The following is a 26,542-nucleotide window of genomic DNA, read 5'->3' as shown; positions in this document are numbered from 1 at the left end:
AAAAGTAAGCCGCATGTAGAAGATGTGTTGCATGCGCCTTAGAATGTTATTACATAATTCACATAATAGATTAAAAAAGAAGTTCTTCTTTACTCAACTGTAAAACTTGTCTTCTCTAATATTAGAATCGTATGCCCTGACTTTAGTTGTTTTACTTTTTTTTAAGACGCGTGCAATACATTTTTCACGTTTCACTTACTATTTCGCAACTGAGTGATTAATTGGTTATATTTTACGCAAGTTTAGTGGGCGAACTGGACATTTTATCCAAGTTGCAGGGGCTTTCGAGACACTTTAAAAGTTCTGGGATTAATCAAACTTTTTAAATAAATTCATAGGATAAATAATGTATTAAGCCAATTTAATATGATTATAATATAATTTTTTATGATTTCATTTAAGCTACTATATTATACGTATCTATTGACATTATCTTAAATTGACATTCATTTTTAATTTTATAAATACTAATTTATTTATATTGAAATTATTACATAATGTAAAATATATTATTTTTATATATTTTTCAACTCAATCTTTAACCTTAACCTTGGTACTCTTAAGGATATAGTAGAAATTTATTAAACTATATATATATATATATATATATATATATATATATATATATATATATATATATATATATATATATATATATCTGGTTAAAAAAAACATAATTTCTTCAATATGTATGTATTCAAATATTTAACATCTTAAAACAAAGTATATTTCATATTTATTTTAAAATATTTAATAAGATTAGTATTATTATAAAAAAAATTACCATATTATCAAAATAATTTAATAAAGTAAATTATGATGTATAAATATTTTTATGATTTTTATTTATAATTATAAACTTCCTTAAAAGGGTAATACCATTTAAGCTCCATTAAATTGGGCCCAACAAAAATATTAACCCAAATCCACTTATCCATATCCAAGACTGTTGAACCTATTTCCCACTAACTCTATCGTGTTATGGCGGTTTCTTCAACATTTTGTTGTCTGTAAGTGCCCCTTTTTCTCTCTTTAGCGAAGATCGCCAATCACCTCCATCTCTGCGCCTAAATATTAGTTTCCTGGTCACCAGAGGTGCTAGTATAAACTCCAGATCAGAATCGCTTTTCTCTGATTTTTCGCTCCTATTTCTTTTCGCCTTACATCTTTGACCTTGGATTTTTTTTATTCCTTTTTATATGTCGATCACTTATTCTTTCTCCCAATTGATTTGAACCTTTCTGGCTTGTAGTTGGGTTTGTTTGAATGGAAATCAAATTCGAAAGGTAATAGATCTTTCTCCCTTTCTTTTTCTTGTTTGCCATTTTCTTTAATTTCTTAATTTTAAACTATTTTTTTTCTTTTTCTCAGCCTCCAAGTGAAATGGCTGAAAATTTGTTTGTTCAGTGGATTCTGAAATTCAGAGAGTTGATACTTAGATTCAGGTAGTAATATACTTAAATTGAATGATATGCATTGATTTCTATATGGGAATTGGTATATTAGCATGTTAAAATTGGGACTTGACTCTCGATTTTGGTGTGTGGAGTTTCTAGGTTTAAAAGGTGAGAGTATATATGATAATTGAGAGCTTCTTGATGATTAGTAGCATAAATTTCTACTCAATGAGTTGATTTTACTAAGTTTCTGTTGATGATAACAATTTGGGTTTTCTAGATTTTTATTAAAGAATTATATTATAAGCATATTTTACTTACTGTGATTTTCTTTTGGCAGAAGGAATTTGATAATTCTCGAGTATATAAATAACCTTAGAAAGGAAACCATATTGTGTTTCTGTCTTTTTTGAAGAAATATTGAAAAACAGGAAAGCTAGCAGCGGAGGACAAAAAAGAAAGTGAAGAATAGTATATAATTTCTTTTGTTTTTTTTGTGAGAATTTCTTTTGTTTTATTAATTTTTTTTTGTTATTGACTGTTGTAATTAAAATTTTATTGTATGTTGAGCTGAAATGTAAAATTACAAGTTTATTAGTACTTCATTTTTGGAAATAAGTTTATTACGATGTAAGGTAATATTAAGTTTATTACTTTTTATATCCATTATTACAGTTTCTTTTTATTTCTTTTAGATATCACTTCTTTAATTTGATTAGCCAAGCCAAAAAATAAATAATCCACTTTTTATAATTTAAATAAATTAATTTTCAAAAAAATAATTTAAATAAATTATAATAAACTTAAAAATAAATAAATATATATATATAAAACATTGAACACTTAATTATTATTAAAAATATTATTGTCCAGGATAAAATGGTATACAATGGTAACATTATTATACGTCATAAAATGGATACAAAGGCAACACTATTATTTGTCACACACTGAGTTAAATTTTAATATGACAGAAACTTTGAATTTTTCATGATAATCATAACGTCACTAAATTATATATAACTTTCTGTATTATAATAATATTGTCACTATAACTTATATTTTTAATGACAAAATATAAAATCGTCATTTAAGGTTTAACATATAATGACGATAAACAATCTTTAGTGACAAGAAATATTCACTAATGATGACGAAATAAGCGTCACGAAAACTAAAATATAATGTAACATATTTGCTTTTTCGTCACATAAAGACAAATTATTAGTGACAAAACTAAAAATTGTTACATATATAAAATACCACGCTCATACTATGACAATCGTTGCGACGATGAAATTTTGTCATCTATTATTTATTGTGACGAAATACCACCTTTCAGTGACAATATTTGTGCGTCAAGAAATGGTGAATTTCTTGTAGTGGATCGATGTTGGATGTGCCATAAATAAGTGAGTCACGACATTGCTGCCCGACACCGCTTGCGTCCAATGTATATAGTCCTTATCTATAGCAAGCCGATAAAACTGACCGATTACATCCCGACCCTCAAAGCTCTCAGTCCTGATTTTCTCCCTGTAGTTATAGATATGTCTTTGTGTCGGGCAATCCTCCGAATGTTTTTCTTTGATTGTAGCAAAAATAGCACAAGGCTTAGCTTGAGCTGAACTCATTTCACGAACAAGTTTTTTGGAAGTCGGGCTTAGTCCGCTCATCTGTCTGTAGCCCTGACGATATACAGCCAACTGATGACAGTGTTGTCCTCTATCTCCAGGAATCCCATTCACCACTCAACCGCCCAATTCACCGATTTCCATAACCTTTATCTGGAATTTGCAACCACAGTACTTTATTTTTGTATTCTTCCGTAGTATAACATCCATATCCACATCCTTTTTCCTTTTATAATTCTTAACACCACGAACACATTTAACCAATATCCACTTTGACTTGCGCCCCGTCTTGTGCGATGCTGTGGTTAACTCAAACCCGATCCCAATTGCCGTCTGTTTTGCCCAGTTAACAGCTTCATGATATGTTTGAAATGTTTGTTTGGGAAAAAACTGCGAGCTGTAATCTATGCCGTTTCCGTCAAATTCTTCCCACGAAACCTCTTGTAAATGATTAATAACGAACATTTCATTCCAAAACGTGACATTTCTACAGCGTTTCCGTGTCTAAACTCGAAAAACAGCCACAAATATGCTCGGGCGTGTGAGCATCACGCCCCACCTCATGGTGGGGCGTATGAACATCACGCCCCACCTCATGGTGAGGCGTGTGGCTATCACGCCCCACCACATGGTGGGACGTGATACTCATACGTCCCACCATGAGGTGGGGCGTGATGCTCACACGCCCGAGTGCCGAACCAGATTTTTTTTCCAATTCAAATTACAGAAATGCAAGGAAGTTAAATCGGAAAAATACCTCGAATTCGGACGTAGCATCACTCCCGTCTACTCTCGGTGATAACGGATTGTCTTCCATCAAACGTGTTGTCTTTGATTCAGATGAAAATGACTTTGAGAGAGTTTGGGAGGGATTCAAATTTTCAGTTTTTGTTCAAAGGGCGGTTAGGTCTTTTTTCGGGGCTGTAAGTGTGAATATGGGGTTGGGTTTAGTAACCCACTTAATTAAAAGTGCTGTTGGCTAGTTGGTGTTTTTAATTTGTTTTCTTGCTGTTTTAATTTGTCTCTTCTTTTCTCAAAATAACAATAAAAAAAAAGTCATTGCATGTCATTACTTATTTATTTATTTAATTTTATTTAATAACAATAATTTATTTATTTCTTATTGATTTATTGAAATCTATACGATATATAATTACGGAAGCTGAGAGAAATGAGAAGAAGTGTTTTAGAGGTCTTTTTGATGAGTTGTCAATGCAGTAAAAAATCAGATTAAAAATATTTAATTAATTAAAAATAACAAATTTATATTTATAATATATTAAATAATTACTAGCCTATTAATTAAAATAATAAAAGAAAACAAGAGTTACGGGAAGATGAAAAAACACAAAGCAAAGGAAATCCAAAAGTCACAAATAAACTTCTATATAAAGCATGATAGATAGTATTCCACCATTATATTCAATAAACTTCTATATAAAGCATGATAGATAATATTCCACCATTATATTCATTGGTCACGATAGATAGTATTATATTTCTGAAGGTAAATATTCGATTTTTTTCATATGTTGTAGTTATTTTGTTCTCAATTATGTTGTTGTTTTATTTTTATTAAACAATAGTTGTTATAGTTTCATCTTTCAGATTCATTTGTGTTTTTATCCAAGTTCTATACCTCTCGCTATCTTATCCATGTTTTCTTTTTTATTTGTCTTTTTTTTCTTCCAAATTGATAGCTTCAATTGAAGAAATCCGACAGAAATAGAAGATGCATGAACAACTAAAACCGGAAAACACAAAAGTGTCAAAAATTACAAGAAATTCTTATATTTCTCAAGGAAAACACAATAGTTGTTATAGTTTCATTTTTCAGAGATGAAATTCCATTTTTGTCGTTACCCAAGTTCCATACCTCTCGCTACCTTATCCATGTTTTCTTTTTTATTTGTCTTTTTTTTTCAAAATGACTAAAATAAAGATTTTGTAAATTTGTATTCTTTTTTAGTATATGTTGCTAGGTGTTATCGTTTCGATTGCTAACTCTTAACTAAAATTTAGATTTTCGGCTTTATATGAACTCAATTTTTGGCTTTCTCAATTGTGCTGTTGTTTTATTTTTATTAAACAATTGTTGTTATAGTTTCATCTTTCAGAGATGAAATTCCATTTCTGTCGTTATCCAGATTTCATACCTATCGCTACCTTATCCATGTTTTCTTTTTTATTTATTTATTTTTCAAAATGACTAAAATAAAGATTTTGTATATTTGCATTCTTTTTTAGTATATGTTCCTAGGTGTTATCGTTTTGATTGTTAACTCTAACTAAAATTTAGAATTTCGGCTTTTTATGAACTCAATTTTTAGTTTTAATTGAAGTTAGATTAATTTTTCTAATTCGGAACATGTTGAAATCCACTCATTTTTTTAGTTTGAGTTTAGCTAATTGATATGGATTGTATTTTTTTATTCTTATGCATTTTGGTACAAATAGATATAAAGTTTCACACGATAGTTGTTCATTAAAATTTGAGACATATTAAATAAAATATTAAAGAGATATTGGAATATTATACTTACAATGAAGTTTATTTCAATATAAATTATGTTATATTATTATTATCAAGAAGTTATTTTTTTCCAATTTTCTAGACAAGGAGATTGTAAGCGTCTAATACGCTTGATAAGATGTTTATTCTTGAAGAATATGGATTATGCTAGATACGAATTCAAAATCAAGGTAAATAAAAATAAATTTTGATGCTCAAAATCCTAAAAATGTACATTAATTATGGATATTGAGATAATTGTTTTTGCAACATTAGCTTATATAATTTTTAACTATTATATTATGGTTCGTACAAAATTATTAGTATTTTAAGAGTTTTTAACAGATGAAAATGAAATATGATCATAGGACAAATTATTGAAAAATATTAATTAAGAAAATATTATTATTTGAATCTCTTCAAATTCTCAAATGTTGAGTATAATGATTCTAATTAATATAATTAATTTCACATATTAATTATAAAACGTTTTTTTTGTACTGAGTGGTTACAATTGCGATTTAATTCTATTTAACTAAAATTAATTTATGGACTTAATACTTCATTAAAAAAAATAAAATGTTTAATTAATGGGCAAAAAATATTTTCACTCTCCTCTTTATACGCTTATGTCTCGACATTCTCTCTTATTTTCAAAAAAAAAACCCGAGAGGAAGATGGTTCTCTCCTAATTATTTTTTTCGTCCCTTCATTTTTTTTTCAATTCTTTTGTTTGTTTTTCTTACTTACAAAATTAAAGAATATATAATTATTAGAAAATATTAATAAAGTCAAATAAGTGATATTTGCGAGTATGGCTGATATTCTATATAGTGAAAGAATGAAGAACAAATTGATCGAATGTCTTGATGAAATATTACGAGATGAAAATAGGAGAAATCATCATCTTAAACTGATTCAATTAGATATATTGGGTTATTGTAGCAGAATGAATAATTGAATTCGAATACTTGGTGATCATGAAATTCCATCAACCAAAATAATTATCAACAAGATGAATTTGTGACTAATTCTTACGAATTTTATTTTTTTTTATATGTAACATATTGAATTGATAAAGTTTCTTCATATGCAACATTAGAAAAGTATTGATTGTAATAGTTTATAGAATAATATATTGATGTTGCTTCCATTTTAACATAGATTGCAATTCTTTTGTATCGTAGATATAATATTTAATTTTAATTATAGTTTAATTCAATTTTTATTTGACCTATATTGTAATTATTTTGTATCGTAAATATAATATTTAATTTTAATTATAGTTTAATTCAATTTTTGGTTTTTTTATTATATTCTAATATATTTCTTAATTAATCTGCTATTTTATTATTATTGTTTCACAGAATATTTGGAATATGAAAATGTATTAAAATTTCTAAAAAGTACAAATCATTGAATTTTGTAAAAATAAATAAATCATTCATCTTTAGTTAAAATTCAATAAAAAAGTAGTCAATTATTTTTAAATTAATTTAATTTGAATTATCATTAAAAAATATATATTAATTTCAAATATACATAATATAAATTTTTTTCAGAGCATGATATAAAATTATTTAAAAGTAAATATGTCAATTTATTTATTTATCTAAATTATATAAAAGTTTCATACCCCGTGCATCGCACGAGTTTTCGACTAGTATGCATAAAACTAACACTAAACCTAATAATTTAGGTCAAAAATAAACCGTAAATTATCCCAAAAGATAAGGATAAAACGCCCCTATCAGCCACAAAAAAAATAACAACTATGAAATTAACATGTATGAGCTTAAGTTTATAAATATATAAGGCAAATCAAAGCTATAAACACAATCAGAAATTTACAGCTATAAATATGTTTGAAATTCAACTATATGTTTCAGCTATAATTAACAAATATATACGGAAAGCTACAACTATAAAGTTCAATGGTTATATGCAGAATTCACAACTATAGTTTCAACCAATGTAATAAAAAAATTCAGCTATAGGGTTTAATGAATATACCCAAAACAAATCAAAGCTATAGTTTCAATTTAATAAATATAATATTTACAATTAAATGTCTAAACTAACAATTTCGACATTTGGTTCGATATTGCTGGAAGATAAATCCCCGACAACGGCGCCAAAAACTTGATCTCCCCGAGCTGACGCTCAAAGGCTCACTAAGGGATAAGTGTACCCCGTCGTTATCAACTAATAATTTGGACAAGTCCAGATATCGAATCCACATGATTTATACCGCAAGTACCGGACTACTCCATTTTAGCTTGTTATTTAGGCGGTGGAAAAGTTGATTTTGGGTTTTATTCCAAGTTATTCTACTCCTAAGTTGATCCAAAGCAAAGCATAGACTCCTAGAATGTTATGGAATGGTACGATAATACAAGATTCAATATGATGAACAATCTAATTAATACCTTAATCTGAATTTGCACAAACTTAAAGCAATTAACCGACTTATCCTTTTAGGGTCCCTAACACGCAATTCCTTTGTTATAGGCCGTAGCTAGCTCTAAGGTTCATGAACTTAGGTCATTTTACTGTGGATGTTGTCAATATCTACAAGCTTCAGTATAGACAGCCGAATTTAGACTTGCAATATGAACCAAGTATATATTTGGACTTTCAAATGATTTAATTCAATTCAAGCAGAAACATAAATAGATAGGTGAAAATTCAATTGAAAGAAATACTGAAATTATATTAAAGATGGAAATCAATATGTGACAAATACAACCAACTCAGAATTCATAGGAAGGATGTTAAAGCTAATAGATACTAAGAGTGTAGAAATCCTTTTTTTTGTAACCTGTCGACTCAAGCAGCCGTCTTTCTGAGATTGGAGGATGATTTCTCAAGGGGTACAGAGCTTTTGCAATTGATAGTGGATGATCTAAAAGTTGAAATACAAGCCTATTTATTGGCCAAAATAGACCCTAAATACCTAAGTTAATGTTACAATTCAAAATTGAAAGACACAGGTTGAAATCCCACTAAATAAGGGGTTGGAATCAGTCTTTAAAGACTGATTCATAGGTCCAACTCGTCGAGCTAGACCTGCAGGGTTGGCCCCTTGAGGTCCCCAAACGTGATTCTTCCTCTTTTATGTGCTGGACAATCTTTCCCTTTCCGCATTTGACCTGCAACATCACACTAAAACTCCAAAAACATTAGTTATAAGGCTAAATTGACTTACTAAACTTAGGCTTCAAGTACCGAATTAATTTATAGTGATATTTGGTGAATCAATTAGCCTAAAAGATTAAAGGAAAATTTAGGTGAGTGCTTAACTTGGCATTATTTTATTCAAAGTGATATAAAAACTATATAAAAGTGATGAAAGTGCTAAAAGCGAATTAAAAACTAAATATTTGATAAAAGTGAAATAAAGAATGTGAAATTGACATTAATTTATTAGAAGTAGCATAAAAACACCCCAAAATCGTACTAAAAGATACGGGGTTTTCACCCGTATCAACAAGCTCAAAACTGTTTTCGCTATAGGACGAGATGTCTTAGTGCTTTGTCTGTCGATCTTTATGAGATATTTATATAATTGTTTATCTCCCTCATTGATGCCTTTCCCGAGATTTAGATCCAACATATCTTTTTAATGCTTTATTCTTTCTATGAGGGGATTCTGATTCCTCCAAATATCTTTAGGTTTTGCGTTTGTGCACTAGGGAGCTTGATGTGTCTGGATGTTTATGTGATTTACAAAGGTCTGGGGGAAATTCGGGCTCTTCGTCCAGCCTAATTTAGTTCTATGGGGAGTTAAATCTTGCCACATCCTCCCATGGAAAGCGTTGGGGAGGGGAGTGATCTTGCCCTTAGGAATCCTTCCAACTTCTCTCGCTGCAGGAGTAAGAGAGTGATAGAGAGTGATTGTGCCGACCCATGTGAGGAGTTCGCTATTTGCTTGCAACCTTCTTCCGTATGTTCTCTCTTTGGTATCCGAGGGATGCATTCCTCCTCCGAGGATAGCTATAGGCAGTGTGCTGTTTTGTTGAACATACGATAGATTCCTATTTGACTAAATCTAATAGCTTCTTCGACATCATCAAACTTTTCATGTGTCTCAGCCGTCGTTGTTGCATTTTCATTAATAGCCTGCTACACTGTGCTAACGTTGTAAATGAGTTGTTTAGTTGTGGTTCATGAATTTCGTACTGAAAGACTCGAGGAATCCAAGCATTCTTCGATACATTTTTCAGGTTGGGGTGATTTGGAGAAGACCCAATGGATTTCCACTAGCATCGATGAGTGTTTAGAGACCTTGGGTGCGTCATGAGTCCGTGATGTTTTATTGACAGTCATGGGTGTTTGGAGACCCTGAGGTGCCTCGTGAGAACGATGAGTCCGTGATGTTTTATCGATAGTCATGGTCCTTTGTTTGGTTCAATGCTCACCGCACCAATTTGATATGATAAAATCTGTAAGATAGTGTTCCTATGCTTGAGTTTCTCCGATGCTTGAAGTAAGACAGAAAAATGATCAAGGTGATGTCGTTGACAAACGATCCCACTCTAATGTCTAAGTTAGGTAAAAAAAAATATGATTAGAGCACTAAGCACTCGAGAGCAAATTGCAATAAAGGTGTCTATGTAACTTGACAATGAAACCACATTCTATTTAAAGGGAGCTCAAAGATAAGATGTTAGCTTGTGGTCGGTGGATATATTTTAGGTAGTTAGTAATATACCGATTGAAAGTCTAGGGGTGATTGAAAGTTCCTCATCTAAAAAGGTTTTTGAGTGTGTACCCTGTTTTGAGGATTTATTTCTATTTTTTTTAGACAATATGTAAATATGGTTGCTTGATTGATCGGCGGGGAATGCAACTTACTTTAGCGGAGGGGAATCCGTCCTCCTTTACCGGCCGACAGATCTTATTCTTTTATCACAAAGCGACAACTTTTCCTTTTAACAAGATGTTTAATTAAAAGTGCTGTTGGCTAGTTGGTGTTTTTAATTTGTTTTCTTGCTGTTTTAATTTGTTTTTTCTTCTCTCTTCTTTTCTCAGAATAACAATAAAAAAAGTCATTGCATGTCATTACTCAGTAGTTGAATGTGTTCCTCGATAATCGTTATCCATATGATATGTATACTATACTAAAATCCAATTAAGTCGTCAAAATTGGAAGCTGTGCAACTTAATTTAATCACATTGCTAGCTTCAAAACGTCAGTTTTGATCATTATCAAAAAAAAAAAAAAAAACGTCAGTTTTGATCGGTACTACAATATTCTGAGCGGGAATAACTTTGACCCTCCTTTGTTTACACTGTTGCTAGAATCAATTTAAGCTGCTTACCTTTCTGGTTTTAGGCAAGTGTTGCTAGAATCAATTTAAGCTGCTTACCTTTCTGGTTTTAGGCAAGTGAGTGTCGATCAGAATGTGGAGGTTAAAGGTTTCTGAAGGAGCAGAAAATCCATTGCTGAAAAGTGTTAACAATTTCGCTGGAAGACAAGTGTGGGAGTTCGATCCAGAATATGGGTCTCCTGAAGAGCATTTACAGATTGAAAAAGCTCGTCAGGATTTCCACAGGAATCGTTTCCAAGTGAAACATAGTTCAGATCTTCTGATGAGAATTCAGGTTGATTTTTAAGTCATTATTTTCTTTCTTTTGTTGAGGAAAATGGATACTAATTTGCTGTTATATATATGGATTGTAGTTTGAGAAGGAAAATGGATTGGGGGAAGTGTTGGGTCAAGTGAAAGTGAAAGATACAGAACAAGTGACGGAAGAGGCAGTGGCGACTACTTTGAGAAGGGCTATGAATTACTATTCAACGCTGCAGACAGAAGATGGTCACTGGGCTGGGGATTATGGGGGACCTATGTTTGTGCTTCCTGGTTTGGTACTTTCTCTTCTTTTAATATTTCAACTTTACTCACACTGTTTCTTCCATTTATTGCCTCCTGGTTTTTCTCTGTTTTAGTTTCTTCAGAAAAAATAAAATTATATAAATAAATATCCGAGTTTTGATTGTGTTTACAATTTGCCAAAATTGCGATTTCATGAGTGTTTGACTCTTTTGTGGAAAATACAGTATTTTTCGAGGCATGGAATAAAATTGAATGAGCCTACTAAATTATATATGGTTTTTTCTGTTTCTGGGATGCTTCGATCATTACAGAATTTGTCCTTTATTTATTTTTATTCCGTTCTTTGCCGCAAAAATATCAAGAACGTTCCCCGCGAAAGAGAATGGTGGCTTTTCAGAAAGTTTGGCTTATAGTGATATTTCGACGAACAAGAGGATGACTCCTGATAAGAATCAAACTGAAGTGCGAAGAGATTACTAATGAAGTGGTTTTAAGCTCTTCTTCTTGAGACAGAATAAATATTGGTTTACTTTTGGGATTCTTCCATTGTGTGGAGCACGAATTTAGGGTTTGCAGAGAAATGTGAAGGAGGAAAGAGGAAAAATGGAATTGAAGAAAGAGTGAAAGAGATAGTTGCAGAACTCGTTGATCCAAGGCCCAAACAACTCGTAGAAGAACACAGCTACCAACCAAATTGAAGATATTAAAGGGGTATTCTCTTGTCTATCGTGTTAGCAATGATACAGCTCATCATGCCAAGTTGCTAATCCGGTACATCACCGCTTTAATGACCTGTACGTAATCCGTCAATTTGCCTGGTAGCTGGGTTTTTCTGGTGCCTCTCTTGCCAGCATGGGTTTTATAATCGACACTGGAGTTGTTTGGGCATGTTGGATCGAAATGAGTCCTGCAACAGCGATGGAGATTGTAATTAGAAGAGATAAAATGATTTTCAAAGGAGGAGACAGAAATCCTAAATTCACCAAAGGTAATTTTTGAAGTCTTAAATAATGTGATGTCCTAGCCACCTATGCTATCTGGTGCTTTTCCCCATTCTGTCCAAGCGAATGCAATTAATATTGTTTGGGATTTTTTTAGACTAAATCAAGGTTACATATGAATGTTAGCGAGAGATATGGTCCTATTGGTTTACCTAATGTTTACTGGCAACAAAATACGCCTGGCTTACTTTACCATACTTTAATTACACTCTATCAAACATGGCCTTAAACTTCCAAACTCTTCAAATTCAAATTGTGTTTAATGGGAGTAAAGGAAATCACATTAAATTTTTTGACCTAAACATAATACAACATGTAAACCAGTAAACCTATATGAAGTGTCTCTGTTCTTTTATTTTGGACGAATCTTCTTCTCCTTCTTCTTGTTTTGTCGGACTCTCAAAAGCAAGCTAAAGCTAAGCAGTTCAGGTAAGTTCAACTGTTAGATATTTTGCAGGAATAGTTTAGATTTTCTGATTACATGAGCAGTAATAGTCTCTGTTGTTCTTGATTTTATGATAATTACATGAGATGGGAGATCATATATGAATGGAGGCTTGTTGTGTGTTCTATTTGTAAATGAATAGTCGTAGGAGATTCTGATAGCAGATGTATTGTTAAAGTGTTGTACAAACAAGAAATAAAAACTCCATATCTCACTAATGGCAGAGATAATACTGATAATGAGTGGATGACAATTTTTAGGGGTAAGATTAATCCTAAATAGGGCGAGGTGCACAAGATGATTAAAGTGCATGAATCATCTGCATTGGGGATTTTGGAAACTAGAGTTAGGAGTAATAAGATGAATAAATTTTGGAAGGGATTGAAGTTTAGAAATTGAAATTATTGCAGAATCATGGGCAAAATGAGGGTATGTGTATCCTGAGATTAATCTTAAATAGGGTGAGGTGCACAAGATGATTAAAGTGCATAAATTATGTGCATTGGGGATTTTGGAAACTAGAGTTAGGAGTAATAAGATGGATAAATTTTTGGAAGGGGTTGAAGTTTAGAAATTGAAATATTCCAGAATCATGGGCAGAACGAGGGTGAGGTGCACAAGATGATTAAATGTATATATACATTGAATTTGTTAATCTCCATCTCATTTATTATGCTTTTGTTAAGCTTTATTGCATTCTTTTAATAGGATAAACTGGCAGTTGAGGAGTGGATGAATAAACTGATTACGAAAAAAAAACGCTTCAGTTATATGCTATGGACAAGGCAACAAGAGAAAATTCTGAAACTCCGAGAGAAATGCGCAAAAGAAAATCTATGTGTGTTGATGACGAGTTTGATTCCATTCGATGAATTGATAACGAGACACAACCATTAAATGTAATTCCTATTTCGGAAAAAGCACCTCCTCAAAATATTGGATCAGAAAAGAGGAAAAAAGGTCAAAGTAAAGCGCCTAAAAATGAGGAAGAGAGTGATGCAATCCTTATAAAAAAGGTTTTGAAGAAATTGCAAAAGCACTTAGGGAGACAGCTTCATCTCACTTTCCAATTCCTTAAAGTGATATTTGGAAGTTGATTGGGGACTTCGGAATTCAAGGTTCACCACGAAGAAAGATATATGTCTTCCTCAACAAGAACCCTAACATGTTGAGTGCTGTGCTAGGATGTCCCGATCTGGAGGAGCAAAAAGAAATCCTATTGGATTTTCTTCCTTGATTCTCATATATTATTTATGTGCTTGATTCTCTAAGGTTATTTTGGGCGTCGAGGATATTATTTTGAATGTTGCTATTATAATTTTATATATTTGTGTTAAATTGTATGAATGAAATATCATTTAATCATATGTATAAATAGTAATGGACATGGTAAAATTGTTTATGCGGAATAAAATTTAATTTTCCTTTCCCTTCGTATTTAAACTCCCAAACAAATCTCTTTTACATTCTATAAACTCGGTTAATTTTTAACTTTCATTTCTATCACTTCCCTTTTACTTCTATTACCTCCTTTAACTCTTAGCTCCAACTCCCAAACAAGCTTTAGCCTTTGATTCTCGAGTTGCAGGTATTAACAGTAAAATTAACCGAAATAACGGATTACTAATTTTTTTTTTGCCTTGGAAAATGATTGCAGATTATAGTTCTGTCTATCACCGGAGAAATGGATACCGTTTTATCCGAGGAACATAAGCTGGAGATGTGTCGGTACCTATTCAACCATCAGGCATGGTTACTTTATGGTTTACATCTTTCTCTGTTTCTCTTTTGTTCCTTTTTCAATTTATTAATGTAATCACAATTTCAGAACAGTGATGGTGGATGGGGCTTACATATAATGAGCCCGAGTACGATGTTTGGTACTGTCTTGAACTATGTTACTTTAAGGTTACTCGGTGAAGGGGTCAATGATGGAGAAGGGGCAATGGAGAGAGGACGGAACTGGATTCTGGACCATGGTGGTGCTACTTTAATTACATCATGGGGAAAAGTGTGGCTTGCAGTTCAGTTTTAAACTCAGTCTTGATGGTTAAGCGGTGTTTTTAAGTTTTAATTTGTTGTTGGAATTTTTCATTTTTGTTGATTCTTTGCTGAGTCTGAGCAGGTGCTTGGAGTGTTTGATTGGTCTGGAAATAATCCCCTTCCTCCTGAGTTATGGCTTCTTCCTTATATTGTCCCATTCCATCCAGGTACTTATGCATTTAAATTCCTGGTTATGGTTAAAATATATGTAGCTGAATATCAATGTGAACAAGCATTCGTGTGAACATGCATCAATTTATCGATAAAGGGAATATACATGCTTGATTATGCCATCATGTGTCCTCAGAGTTCTGATGTGCTTTAATTTTCGCTGTTTTACTGGCAAGTAGTTAGTTTGAAGTATAATGTTGACAGTGCTATTGAGATGCTATGCAGTGTAATCTCTTAGGTTTTGGTGGTCAAAATTAAGATTATAACATAGGACTATTTTCCCACCAGGATTCTAGAGTTTGGATAGTTCGTGCAAATTCAAGAAACTAGGAATAAACTAGTTTCTACATTTTGTTTTTGTGTCAAAAGATTGAGACCTGAAATTCTGCTGGATTCAAGTAAAGCAGAAAGAAAAAATATGGAAAAAGAAAATATCCAGCAGAGGCATACTAAGGAACCATTAAAATGTGATCTAAAATGCTTTGTATCAATGAAAGGAAGTTGCAAGAATTGTAAGAGAAGCAAGGTTCAAAAGGTAGATAGTAGAATAAATTCATTTGCTCCCTGTTTCTGCAGATTGTAGTTCAAACCTTCAGTCCTCTTGGGAGGTGCAGCATTTGTATCTTAACATGTGCAAAGTCGAATGTCGTTCTAATGTTTTATAAAAAAAATGTTGTTCTACTGAGCTGCTGCTCAAGTTGAAGTGAATCTTTATTACAAAAGCAAAACTATTTTTTTTACTCAGGAGCTAGTTATATCATGAGAAGCAAGTAGCTTTCTTGATCTCGAGGGCCCTTACTAGGTGTAAGATTTGGAATTGTTTGTTTGGTTTTTGGAAGAAAGTTGTTAGGGAACACGTGGGGAATTGAATGTTGAGGCTTTTGGCTGGAGAAATGATGTTCAGAAATTTTGGTGTTCTACAGTTTTTTCCAGTTATTTGGTATATGTAATTAAAGAGAATTACATGGCATAAGATAGGTTCTTCAATTTTAAGCATCATTGCAGAATAAACTAGTTTTTATTTCATATTGAGAGAAGGATATACTATGTGCTGAAGTATATTTCTTTCTTTACTCTTTAGCAAAATCCTTCTTATAAAGTGGGAAAAATCCTCTTCAGGTGTCCTTGATAGGAGATAAAATGGAATTTTGCCTGTTCTGCAGGGAAGATGTGGTGCATCAGCCGTTTGGTTTATCTGCCCATGTCATATTTATATGGAAAGAGATTTGTTGGTCCAATCACACCAATAGTGTTGTCTTTGAGAAAGGAGCTATTTACTGTCCCATATCATACAATAGACTGGAATCAAGCACGTAATGAATGTGCAAAGGTTGGTAATTAGTATCTCAGTCCTACCAGGGTACTAGTCTATTGTGTATGCAATTCTTATCATGCTTAGATCTATTTTTAATTGTTTTGCTGTTTATTATTCACATAGAATGCCTGTTTAGATGACCTACATGTCATGTGAGTGAAATGCTATGCGTTTTATTATTATTATTATTTTTTTCTCTATTGTACTTTTTTCTCTTAAGACGGACAACGATAGAGACTCGCATGTGACAAGTATAAAAAATTATGGAACCACTTTTCATATGAGGAGATGATACAAAATGCTCACAAGAACAAACAAGAATGATAATGGCAAGAACTCAGAACTTAGAACTATCTTTATCAATGGAACAGTGAAGTCTGGTATACAAAAGGTAAGCCACTACACTAAGCATTACCCTCCCAGGGACCAGCCCCCTTTTCCTTATATCCCAAGGAGATATCCCAAATAGCTAATATGCCAGACTGCCTCAACAGACAGACAAGCCTCCTCTCTTATTTCATCCTCACAACCCGACAACTAAAGACGCACACACAGTACAAAACACTAATTACCAAACTACCCCTGTTTCCCTTTGCCCTTATTCTTCCTCACATAAACTTTCAATGCTCTAGCAGTGGGATTCTCTTTAACCGGATTTAGATCCCATGAGTGAAGCTCTTCTTTATGTAATTAAAATTTATGATTTTTCGAATTGTTTCTATGAACATAGTCTATTTTTCAATTGTAATTGCAATGTGTCTTGTCAGTTGTCGAAAATGTCTTCTGTTTATATTTTGTGTTATCATTTCTAATGGGACGGCCCGGTGCACTACGCGTCCCCGCTGAGCGAGGGTCCGGGGAGGGGTCCCACCACAAGGGTGTACTGGGGGCAAGCCTTCCTCTTCCAATTTATTTGGCAAGAGGCCGCTCCTAAGACTCGAACCCGTGACCTCTTGGTCACACGACAACAACGTTTACCGTTGCGCCAAGGCTCGCCCTCTGTGTTATCATTTCTAATATTTCAATTTAAAATACTGAATCTTTTTATATTTGATATCCTATCCTCCATGTTTGGAATTGTTTGTTTTGGTTATAGTTTGATATAGGTTAAGAATGAACACATGATTATTTTGTTATTCAACTATTTTTCCTGAGTTCCTTTATTCCAGTGATTGGCGAAAGAGCAAATAATGGTAATTGTTATTTCACCATTTTTATATAATTATTGATTGAAATGGTTTATTGAACCCCAAAACTTGATTGAAATGGTTTACTGAACCCCAAAACTTTTGTTGAACCCAGTATTATTATTATTATTATCTATCATACATGTTTACGCACCTCAACTTACCCTTTTCTAAATTTTAGAACATTTATTGCATGTTTAATTAACCTATAATTACCATTGCTCTCTCTTTCTCTCTCTAATTCATCTTCCTCTGGTTTGTGCTAAGTGAGTTAAGGAAAATAGAAGTGTTTAAAGTCTGAATGATACTAGTTACGCGCATAAGAAAAAGTTTGCCAATGCATTATTTGATGAAGTTTAAGTGCATAAGAACTGGCCTAAAAGAAAGATTCATTAGCAACTAAAAATATAAATTAGTTGCGAACTGATACTGATGGTCTGGGCATGCTCATTGCTCATTGTTGACTGATTTATGTTTTGTTTTGATGTTTAAGCACACTACAAGTACTGGAGAGAAGAGCAGGACAAAGGAAGGACTCAGCCCTTGATTGTCCTATAGACCGTGAATTTATTTAATTTATTATTTACTTGATTAATTTTGTTTATTGAGACGTGACAAATAGGACTTCATAGTGGTTAAGAGTGCGTTGCGTTTGCTTTGCTCTGATATGGAGTACATGGATGCAAAGAAATCCCTGTATTTGGAGCTTTGCATGTGTCTTTACTTTAGTTCTTCTTTGGGATAAGCTTTCAGATGTGTTGCTTTTGTGTGTTGATTGGAGCTCATTGATTTATTTGTTTTGTTCTTGTCCTTAGCTCTCTTTTCTTCTATTGTGTTTTCAATTTTGGGTTTTATAGGTCATTGGTTTATTGGAGCTCTGTTCTCTTACAGGATATGTTGTCTTCTATTATGTATCTTCTCTTTTGCTTGGAATGACTTAATAAAAGAAGTCAAGAAATTATCAACAGAATAAATTGTTATACATGTTTCTTCTGATAAAATATATAAATCCATGCTTGTTTCATCTGGTCTGTAAAACTCTCAATAATGGCTAGAGCTTAATTTCTTTTGGTTTTTGCAGGAAGATTTGAACTACCCACATACTCTGTTGCAAGATGTACTTTCAGCAATGCTTGATAAGTTTGTTGAACCCATTTTTATGTGTTGGCCGGGAAAAGGGTTGAGAGAAAAGGCTCTTCAGACTGTGATGCGGCACATACATTATGAAGATGAAACTTCTTATTATGTATGCCTTGGACCTATAAACAAGGTGTGGATTTCAGATGTAATAATGTATATAAATTCTGTTGAAGATTGCCTGTTCACTCTGAATTCGATTTAACTAGATTCTCTAAGTAATATCTTTTTATACTGGTTCTTCTTTTCTTACACTTCCTATTCTTTGGTAACATCATCCAGTAAATGTGATTTTATTGGACAGTATTCAGCCCTGTCCATATTGATATGTCATTTAGGTTAGAATAAGTTCCCTTTTCTGATTTTAATCAGTGTTTTATCTCTCTTTTTCTCTCTGGTGTACAGATGCTAAATATGCTCTGCTGTTGGGTGGAAGACCCAAACTCTGAATCTTTCAAGATGCATATTCCAAGAATATATGATTACCTTTGGATTGCAGAAGATGGAATGAAAATGAAGGTATCTATATATGTACCATTTAGCAGATGAATCATTTGTGGTATAACTTATAAGCACTGTGTTACGGAGAGTTTGCAGGGATTTCAGGGACAGTAGTTGATAAGATGTCTGTTGTGGGTGTATCTACCTTCCAATATGTACCACCAACATGATCTGTAGCTGCTAGGACGTTCAAATCTGTGTTGTTACTTGAACATGTTTTGTTCAGTTTTACAATGCAATGTTCTGTGAAGATTATCATGATTAATAGATTTATTACTTTGTTGCAGGGTTATAATGGAAGTCAACTGTGGGACACATCATTTTCAGTTCAGGCCGTTGTGTCAACTAATCTTGTTGAAGAATATGGCCTGGCTTTAAGAAAAGCACATACATACATTAAGAATTCACAGGTTCGTTTCTCTCTTCTAAACTCTGTGGACCTTTTTATTTATGATTAGGAATTATTTAATCTTTTAACTGTTAAATATTTCGCCCCAATTAACCACTTTCTTTGCTTCGAAGATATTGGAAAATTATCCTGATCATAATTTTTGGTACCGTCACATATCAAAAGGTGGATGGACTTACTCAACTGCAGATCAGAGTTGGGTTCTCCCAGATTGTACATCAGAAGGATTTAAAGTAATGATTTTTAAACTAGAATTGTTACCTTCACTTATTTTGTTAGAAAACTCACACATAGTTTTTACAGGCTGCTCTTCTATTATCCAAAATTCCATCCAATATTGTTGGGGATCCCATAGATGCAAACCGGTTATATGATGCTGTCAATTTTCTTCTCTCATTGCAGGTAACTTATGCTCTGGTATTCTAAATTTGACAATCTTTAGTTGTTTGCTGATAGAAGTATCTCTGAACGATACTTGAGTTTGAAGAACACAAATATTGGGTTTAAACTTTTTCCTTTTTCAGATTTTTAGATATTATACTCTTTTTCAGGTAACTTATGATGGCTATTTTCTGTTTTCTTTTATGTGTTCTTTCTAATTGGTTCACTATGAGGGTTTGTTTGTAAACCTTATGCAATTGTGTGAATTTTAACTTATTGAGCAGAAGACTTGATTATATTGCAAAAGTTATAATGGTCGTATTTTAGCAAGTAGCATGTAACAATCAGAAGAGCTTTTAGATGAAGGGATATGTTAGATTTCTTGGCATAATCATAGTAAGGATCCCTATTCGTTAGCTTTCCTACTTTAGCTACTAGGCTCCTGTATAAATACTTGGGTCTCTCTAATAGAATATATATCATACTCTTTTTCTCATTCTCTCTGCTACACTAACGTATGACATTCTTTATACAAATGATAAATCCAATTCTATACATAATTTAACTATATTCAGTTCTAGTGCAGCCAACTTCTTGTGAACCAGTTATTTTTGGAAAATTTGATGTGCTAGCTAGTCATGATTGTTCTGTTGTACTGTAAATCTTTACATTAGCAGGTCAAGAGAACCTGATTGAGAATCTGCTACAGACAGAGAACCAGATAGAGAATCTGCCATAGACAACTAAGAAGCCTGTGTTGGCCCATCTGACGACCCATGGCCCATCAATCTCAATGTGTATTATAGAACAGAGAAGGGGTTATATGGAAAATAGAAGGGGGAAGTTAGTTATGCGTTGGATGGAGTGCTGTTAGTTATATAGTACTATTTACCGGTTGATTAGGGGAGGTGCATAATTCTGTTATTGTGAATGTTTGGTCCCTGGGAAATACTCTTTCTTGCTTTTCCCTTTTCATTGTTGTTCATTACTGTTTGCCTTTCCATCTCATTCAATAAAGCTCTCTCCTAATTTGTCCATTCCTTTTTCGTAATCGTGCTACTTGCTTGTGCTTTGTGTTGGATTGTTTACTGTTTGATTGTGATTTCCCATAAAAAACGTTAAGATTCAAATATCTTTTTCCTGCAATTTGCAGAATGATGATGGTGGCTATTCTACGTATGAGCGTATAAGATCCTACAAATGGGTAGAGGTAATATTTATGAAATGTTACTTGCCTTTATTTTTTCCTTAATTTATTTTCTTGATTCTGCACTTTTCATGAAATTGTATAGGCATGGTTCAATGAAATCCATCTTCTCAAATGATATCTAGCAGACACTAGACATATTGCTATCATATGAGCATGCATGATTTATGGGTCAAGCTATCTTCTCACTATTGCTTACAGGTTATAGTAACTTAGTAATAGGCATAAGGGAGTGGAGCTTCCCTATGTTGAACTACAAAAATATATAATAGTTGAACATAGAAAATAACTGAGTGGAGCTTGGCTATGTTAAACAAGCTTATTATAGGCATGATGTAGTGAGCTTGCGTACCTTTGTTTCTGTTCGAGTCTATTTAAGCAAGAATAAAGTTTATAAGCTTGTGCTTTTTTCTAAAATTAATAAATAAGAAAGAGCTTCTATGATAGAAATTTGACTATTATCAAGAGATATAAAATTATTTATTCTTTGCTTTGAAACATATTAAATATGAATCAATTACATATAGACATGCCTTGTATGATTATGATTATAGTTTGATTAATTTTTGATTTTTCAGTTTATAAACCGTGCTGAAACTTTTGGTGATCTATTTATTGACTCTTCGTAAGTTGTCTAACCTTTTTTTTTTTCCAACGATTCACTATTTTTGTTCTTTTTCAATATTAATATCAAATGCTGACTTACGCCAATCTCTGAAGTTATGTTGAGTGTACTTCATCTGTGATTCAAGCTCTGTCATCATTCAATAAATTATATCCTGATCATCGGCGGGAAGAAATAGAATCTTGCATCACAAAGGCTACTAAGTTCCTTGAAAGTACTCAGGGAGCAGATGGCTCATGGTTTGTTCCTGTTTGCTAAAGAACTATTATTTGGATCACTCATTGATTGGGTCAATAAACTAACTTCTGGATTTCCTATTGTCTGGTTACAAATATCAATCCTCACCTCTTGATGGTTTTTAAATTTCCCTATGATTCCATTTGCTGCAACTTAGCATTCTGGTCATTGTCAGATAACTTCCTGAAAATGCAAAATTGCTGGACAGGTATGGCTCATGGGGTGTTTGCTTCACCTATGGTACATTGCTTGGCATAAAAGGCTTGGTGGATGCTGGAAAGAACTTCCACAACTGCTCCAATATCCCCAAAGCTTGTGAATTTCTGCTGTCTAAACAGCGCCCTTCTGGTGGCTGGGGTGAGAGTTACCTTTCATGTCAAAATCAGGTAAAATGGTCATACTTATTATTATTATCTAGCATTCTCTTCAAAAACTGAACTGCTTGTATACTTCCTAATAGATTTGCTTTGGATGTTTGTCACGAGTAAGCCTGGCTACGGTCCAAGATCATGCCATTTACCTTTGGTTCTCATCTTTCACATGTTTGAAATTGAAAAAATAATGTTTTTTTCTTCAAAAGAATTTGGACTTAATTTAAGCTACTCATCTATCCTCTCAAGGTTTACAGGAATTAAATTCGTGTTTCTTTTCGTTTTTAAACTTCTATGAAATTACAGACGGGTATTTAGCACTGATGGTCACAAAAGTTCGGACAATGTCTCCAAAAGGTCACAAAAGTTTAATTTGTGTCAATAAAGTCACTTAAATTTGTTTTTGTCCTAATAAAATCACTTTGGATATTTACGGATCATTTTTCCGCCGGAATTGAGTACGTGATATCTAATCAGATATCTCAACGCTATGTGGCACAATAAAAAAAAGTTTAACCACAAATTAACCCTAGTAAATTGTCAATTAAAATTTTAACCACAAACTAACCCACATGGCATAACGATTGTCAATTAAAATGTGTAGTTGCATATTTTTATATGACAGGTGGTCCTGACGTGACGTTGAGATGCCACGTCAACAATTTCGGTGAAAAGATAAGTGAAAAACGTTCAAAGTGTTTATTGGAACAAAAGCAAACTGAAATGATTTTATTGAGACAAATTAAACTTTTGTGACCTTTTGGGACATTATCCAAACTTTTGTGACCATCGATACTAATTACCCAATTACAGACCCTATTTATTATATTATATTTATATTATATTAAGTGTTTCTCTGGAAAGGAGGCACCAAAAGTGAACGATTTCCCTCTGGTTTTGCCATGATTATATGGCTTGACTGGTTCGAGGTGGATTGTTTGTGTCAGTTCTGGTTTCAACCTGGGCCATTGGCAGGAATAGGTATGAGAAACTTAGAACTGCAAGAGGTTTATATCGGCAATGAGGGAAAGAAATAACATACTTAAACCCAAATAGGAGAATAGGAAGCCAAAGAGTCATAATGGAAGTTGCCAACCTGTGAAAACACTGTCCTTAAACTTGAGCAATAACTTTTTACAAAGGATAAGCTATGGAGTAGATGATGTTGGACATGTCAGAAAATTTGAATAAACTCGGAATCTAGTTGACAGCAATAAAAATAAATTTTGTTTGTCTTACAATCCTGAGTGCACCCATGTTCTTTCAATATTGAGAAGATGGGTTTTGTTGGAAAAATTGATTATTAAGTCTTTGGATTATTATTATATATAAAAAAAGTCTTTGGATTATCTGGTTTCTTTTCTTGAGTTTCGCATTTCTATTTGTTCTATCAAGTACTGCAATTTGTATTGTATTATATCAAGCCATCAGACTTAAGTTTTGAGTATTTTTAAGCTATTAGATTTTAACTTTAATTTTTGATCACATTGACCTCTTAAACTTCTAATTTGACTCAAATTGAACCATTTATATTTTATCTTAAGTTCTAGACAATGACATGCCATTTTATCAGACAAGTACATTTATCCAGTTTACTTTATCCCTGGGTAGCAATAGTCGGAGATAGCACTGATTTTTTTGCTAGTGCTCCTTATTTTACTTCTTTGTATGCTAATTTATAAAATGTGTTGATGCAGGTTTATACAAATCTTGAAGATAACAAGTGTAATTTACTAAATACTTGTTGGGCTATGATGGGTCTTATTGAGGCTGGCCAGGTAGATGTTCAGTTTTACTGGTCTCTATATTAGTCAAAACTACTTTCTTAGTTTATTTAAGATAAGCTGATTGTTGCAATTGATTTCTCTTTCCCTGACTGGGAATATGTTGATTGCTGGAAACACATATATGCTGTTACACTCTGTTGCATTGCATATGTTAAGTATATGTCAAGTATATAACATATATGCATATGTATAGAATGCTTAATTTTGAAATATCCTGAAATTTTCCTTATAAAAAAGGGATTTTCACTATATGCTTTTAAACGGTCAACAGGCTGAGAGAGACCCAACGCCGTTGCACCGTGCAGCAAGATACGTGATAAATTCTCAAATGGAGAATGGAGATTTTCCAGAGGAGGTAAGCTGCAACATTTTGGATGTCATGTATTTGCTGTCTAATGCTACTTCTCTGCATAATATATCAAAACAATGTTATTTATGTATATATGATGCATATAAATTTAGCACATTTAATTTCTAGATGGGCGTTGATTCAACTCTCTTACTTTTGTTATTATCAGGAGACAAGGGGAATTTTCGGTAAGCATTGTTTGGTATCATATGCAGCCTACAGAAATGTTTTTCCCATTTGGGCATTGGGGGAATACAGATGCCGTGTATTGCAGGCTTCTTAGAGAAAAACTATTCCATTTTTGTCTACAATGCTTCTTTTACTGGCCCAGATTCGTGAACATAAAACATGGAATCTTATTTTTATTGAGCTCTTTGCGGAGGAAAATATGCATCGAGACTTCGAACATGGAATCTTATTTTTATTGAGCTTTTAACTCAATTTGTTACATCTCAAGACAATTCAAGATCAAATCGTTTTGATGTCTTTTTCCTTGACAAATTATTTGTTACTTGGAGAAGTATCTTGATAGATGGTGGTGGTAAATTATATCTACGATCTATAAATTATAACTCTCACGTTATTATGATTTCTAAATTTCATTTCATAATTTAAAATTTTTTGAACTCTACTTGGTTTCTAAATTTCATTTCATAAGTTTTTGAATTTTACTTTATATTAATATTAAAGTTGAAATTAACGCCTATTAAAAAAATTAGTGAAATGATGATTTGAAAATTAGTATTTCATCGTCAATTATGGTAATATAAATAAAAAAAATCATTGATCTAGTCAAATTTGTTCAGACTACCATTTCATTAATTTTTTAAACAGATTTTTTATTTGAAGAGTTAAAAGTTATAATAGTAATAATGCTATAGTTCTGAGATCATAAATGTATTTTACTCTTATATCGTGGATAGGATTGTAAATGAGGTGGAGCAGATATAGGAAATGACTAGTTTTTGACCCGTGCGATGCACGGATTCATCTTACCATATAAATATTAACAAAAATATAATCTAATAATTACAATTAATGATATAAAGGTGCTATATAAATTAAATATTATTATTTTATTTTCACATTTACCTTAAATAATCTTTTTTATAGATAAATATAATAATATAATTAATATATTATATATTAGGGAAAAGTACAAAAATAAACCTTGTGGTTACACCTGTTTTCGATTGCAGTCTTGTGGTTTAAAAGTTTGCAAAATGGTACCTTGAGGTTAATTCCGTTAGCAAACACATACCAAATTGACTAACGGTGTTAAAAGTCAAAGGGAAAAGAGTTAATTTGATCCTTATATTTGTTTATTTTATAAATTAACTCCCCATTATTATCTAATTATCACAAACAAACCCCAAAATAAAAAATAAAAATCAATTATACCATCTTCTTCGTCTCTCTAATTTTTTCTTTTCTTTTCTTTTCTTCTTTCTCCTTCTTCTCTCTTCATTTTTCTCTCTCTAACCAAAAAAATGCCCTCATTGTCCACCTCATCATCCCCTCTAACAAACTCATTTCTTACATTAATTTATATCTACAAATTTCAAAAAAACCTTACCCGAAAAGAAAAAGTATAATGGGATACCTGAATTGCAAAGTAAATTGAGGCCATTGATTAGTCAAAGTTCAGAGCTGATGATCAACTTGATCATCGAATGCAGGAATCAGAGTTGGATCCAAAGCTAAATAATCGAAAACTTCTTTCCAATTTCTAACATTTTTAGTGTGCTCACTATCATAAATACCCATAGGATCAACTTCGCTTCTCTGAACTTTCCGTTTCTGATCGAGAGGTTGATCGATTAATTGTTTGGCTACTTCTCCATTTTTTGTTGAAGCTCCGTTGAAACTCCATGACTGATCACTTGAAAAAACCCATACTTCTGGCATGCTTTTCTGATCTTGAAAACTGCTTGTGTGGTTTCAGAAGAGAGATCGATCATGGGGATTTCTTCTTTGATATTCATAGATTTGA

At 32.5% G+C, this 26,542-nt stretch overlaps 1 protein-coding gene and 1 long non-coding RNA gene across 3 annotated transcripts; both read left to right on the top strand.

Annotated features, from left to right (window-relative positions):
• The first annotated feature begins 984 nt into the window (after nt 1-984).
• On the top strand, nt 985-2,022 carry LOC136233219 (uncharacterized). The gene is made up of 3 exons (XR_010690743.1): nt 985-1,286; nt 1,372-1,445; nt 1,738-2,022. It is a non-coding gene; the product is annotated as an uncharacterized lncRNA (long non-coding RNA).
• An 8,752-nt stretch (nt 2,023-10,774) lies between these two features.
• On the top strand, nt 10,775-24,999 carry LOC136229611 (cycloartenol synthase-like). Of its 2 annotated transcripts, XM_066018513.1 has the most exons (18): nt 10,775-11,150; nt 11,230-11,415; nt 14,487-14,576; nt 14,658-14,852; nt 14,955-15,039; nt 16,207-16,373; nt 18,627-18,815; nt 19,088-19,201; nt 19,471-19,593; nt 19,706-19,825; nt 19,896-19,994; nt 21,127-21,183; nt 21,759-21,805; nt 21,901-22,044; nt 22,251-22,428; nt 24,111-24,191; nt 24,472-24,555; nt 24,719-24,999. In XM_066018513.1, the coding sequence occupies exons 1-18, from the start codon at nt 10,950-10,952 to the stop codon at nt 24,830-24,832; spliced, it is 2,274 nt and encodes a 757-aa protein (XP_065874585.1). In that variant the 5' UTR covers nt 10,775-10,949; the 3' UTR covers nt 24,833-24,999. The 2 variants fall into 2 exon arrangements, with proteins under 2 accessions (XP_065874585.1, XP_065874593.1); XM_066018521.1 differs by lacking the exons at nt 10,775-11,150; nt 11,230-11,415 and adding an exon at nt 11,580-12,371.
• The last annotated feature ends 1,543 nt before the right edge of the window (nt 25,000-26,542 follow it).

This window comes from Euphorbia lathyris, chromosome 1 (assembly GCF_963576675.1).
Source record: "Euphorbia lathyris chromosome 1, ddEupLath1.1, whole genome shotgun sequence".
In the NCBI taxonomy this organism is placed as follows: Eukaryota; Viridiplantae; Streptophyta; class Magnoliopsida; order Malpighiales; family Euphorbiaceae; genus Euphorbia; species Euphorbia lathyris.
Note: the sequence above shows the minus strand (reverse complement) of the source record. Positions and strands in the feature narration are given on the sequence as shown.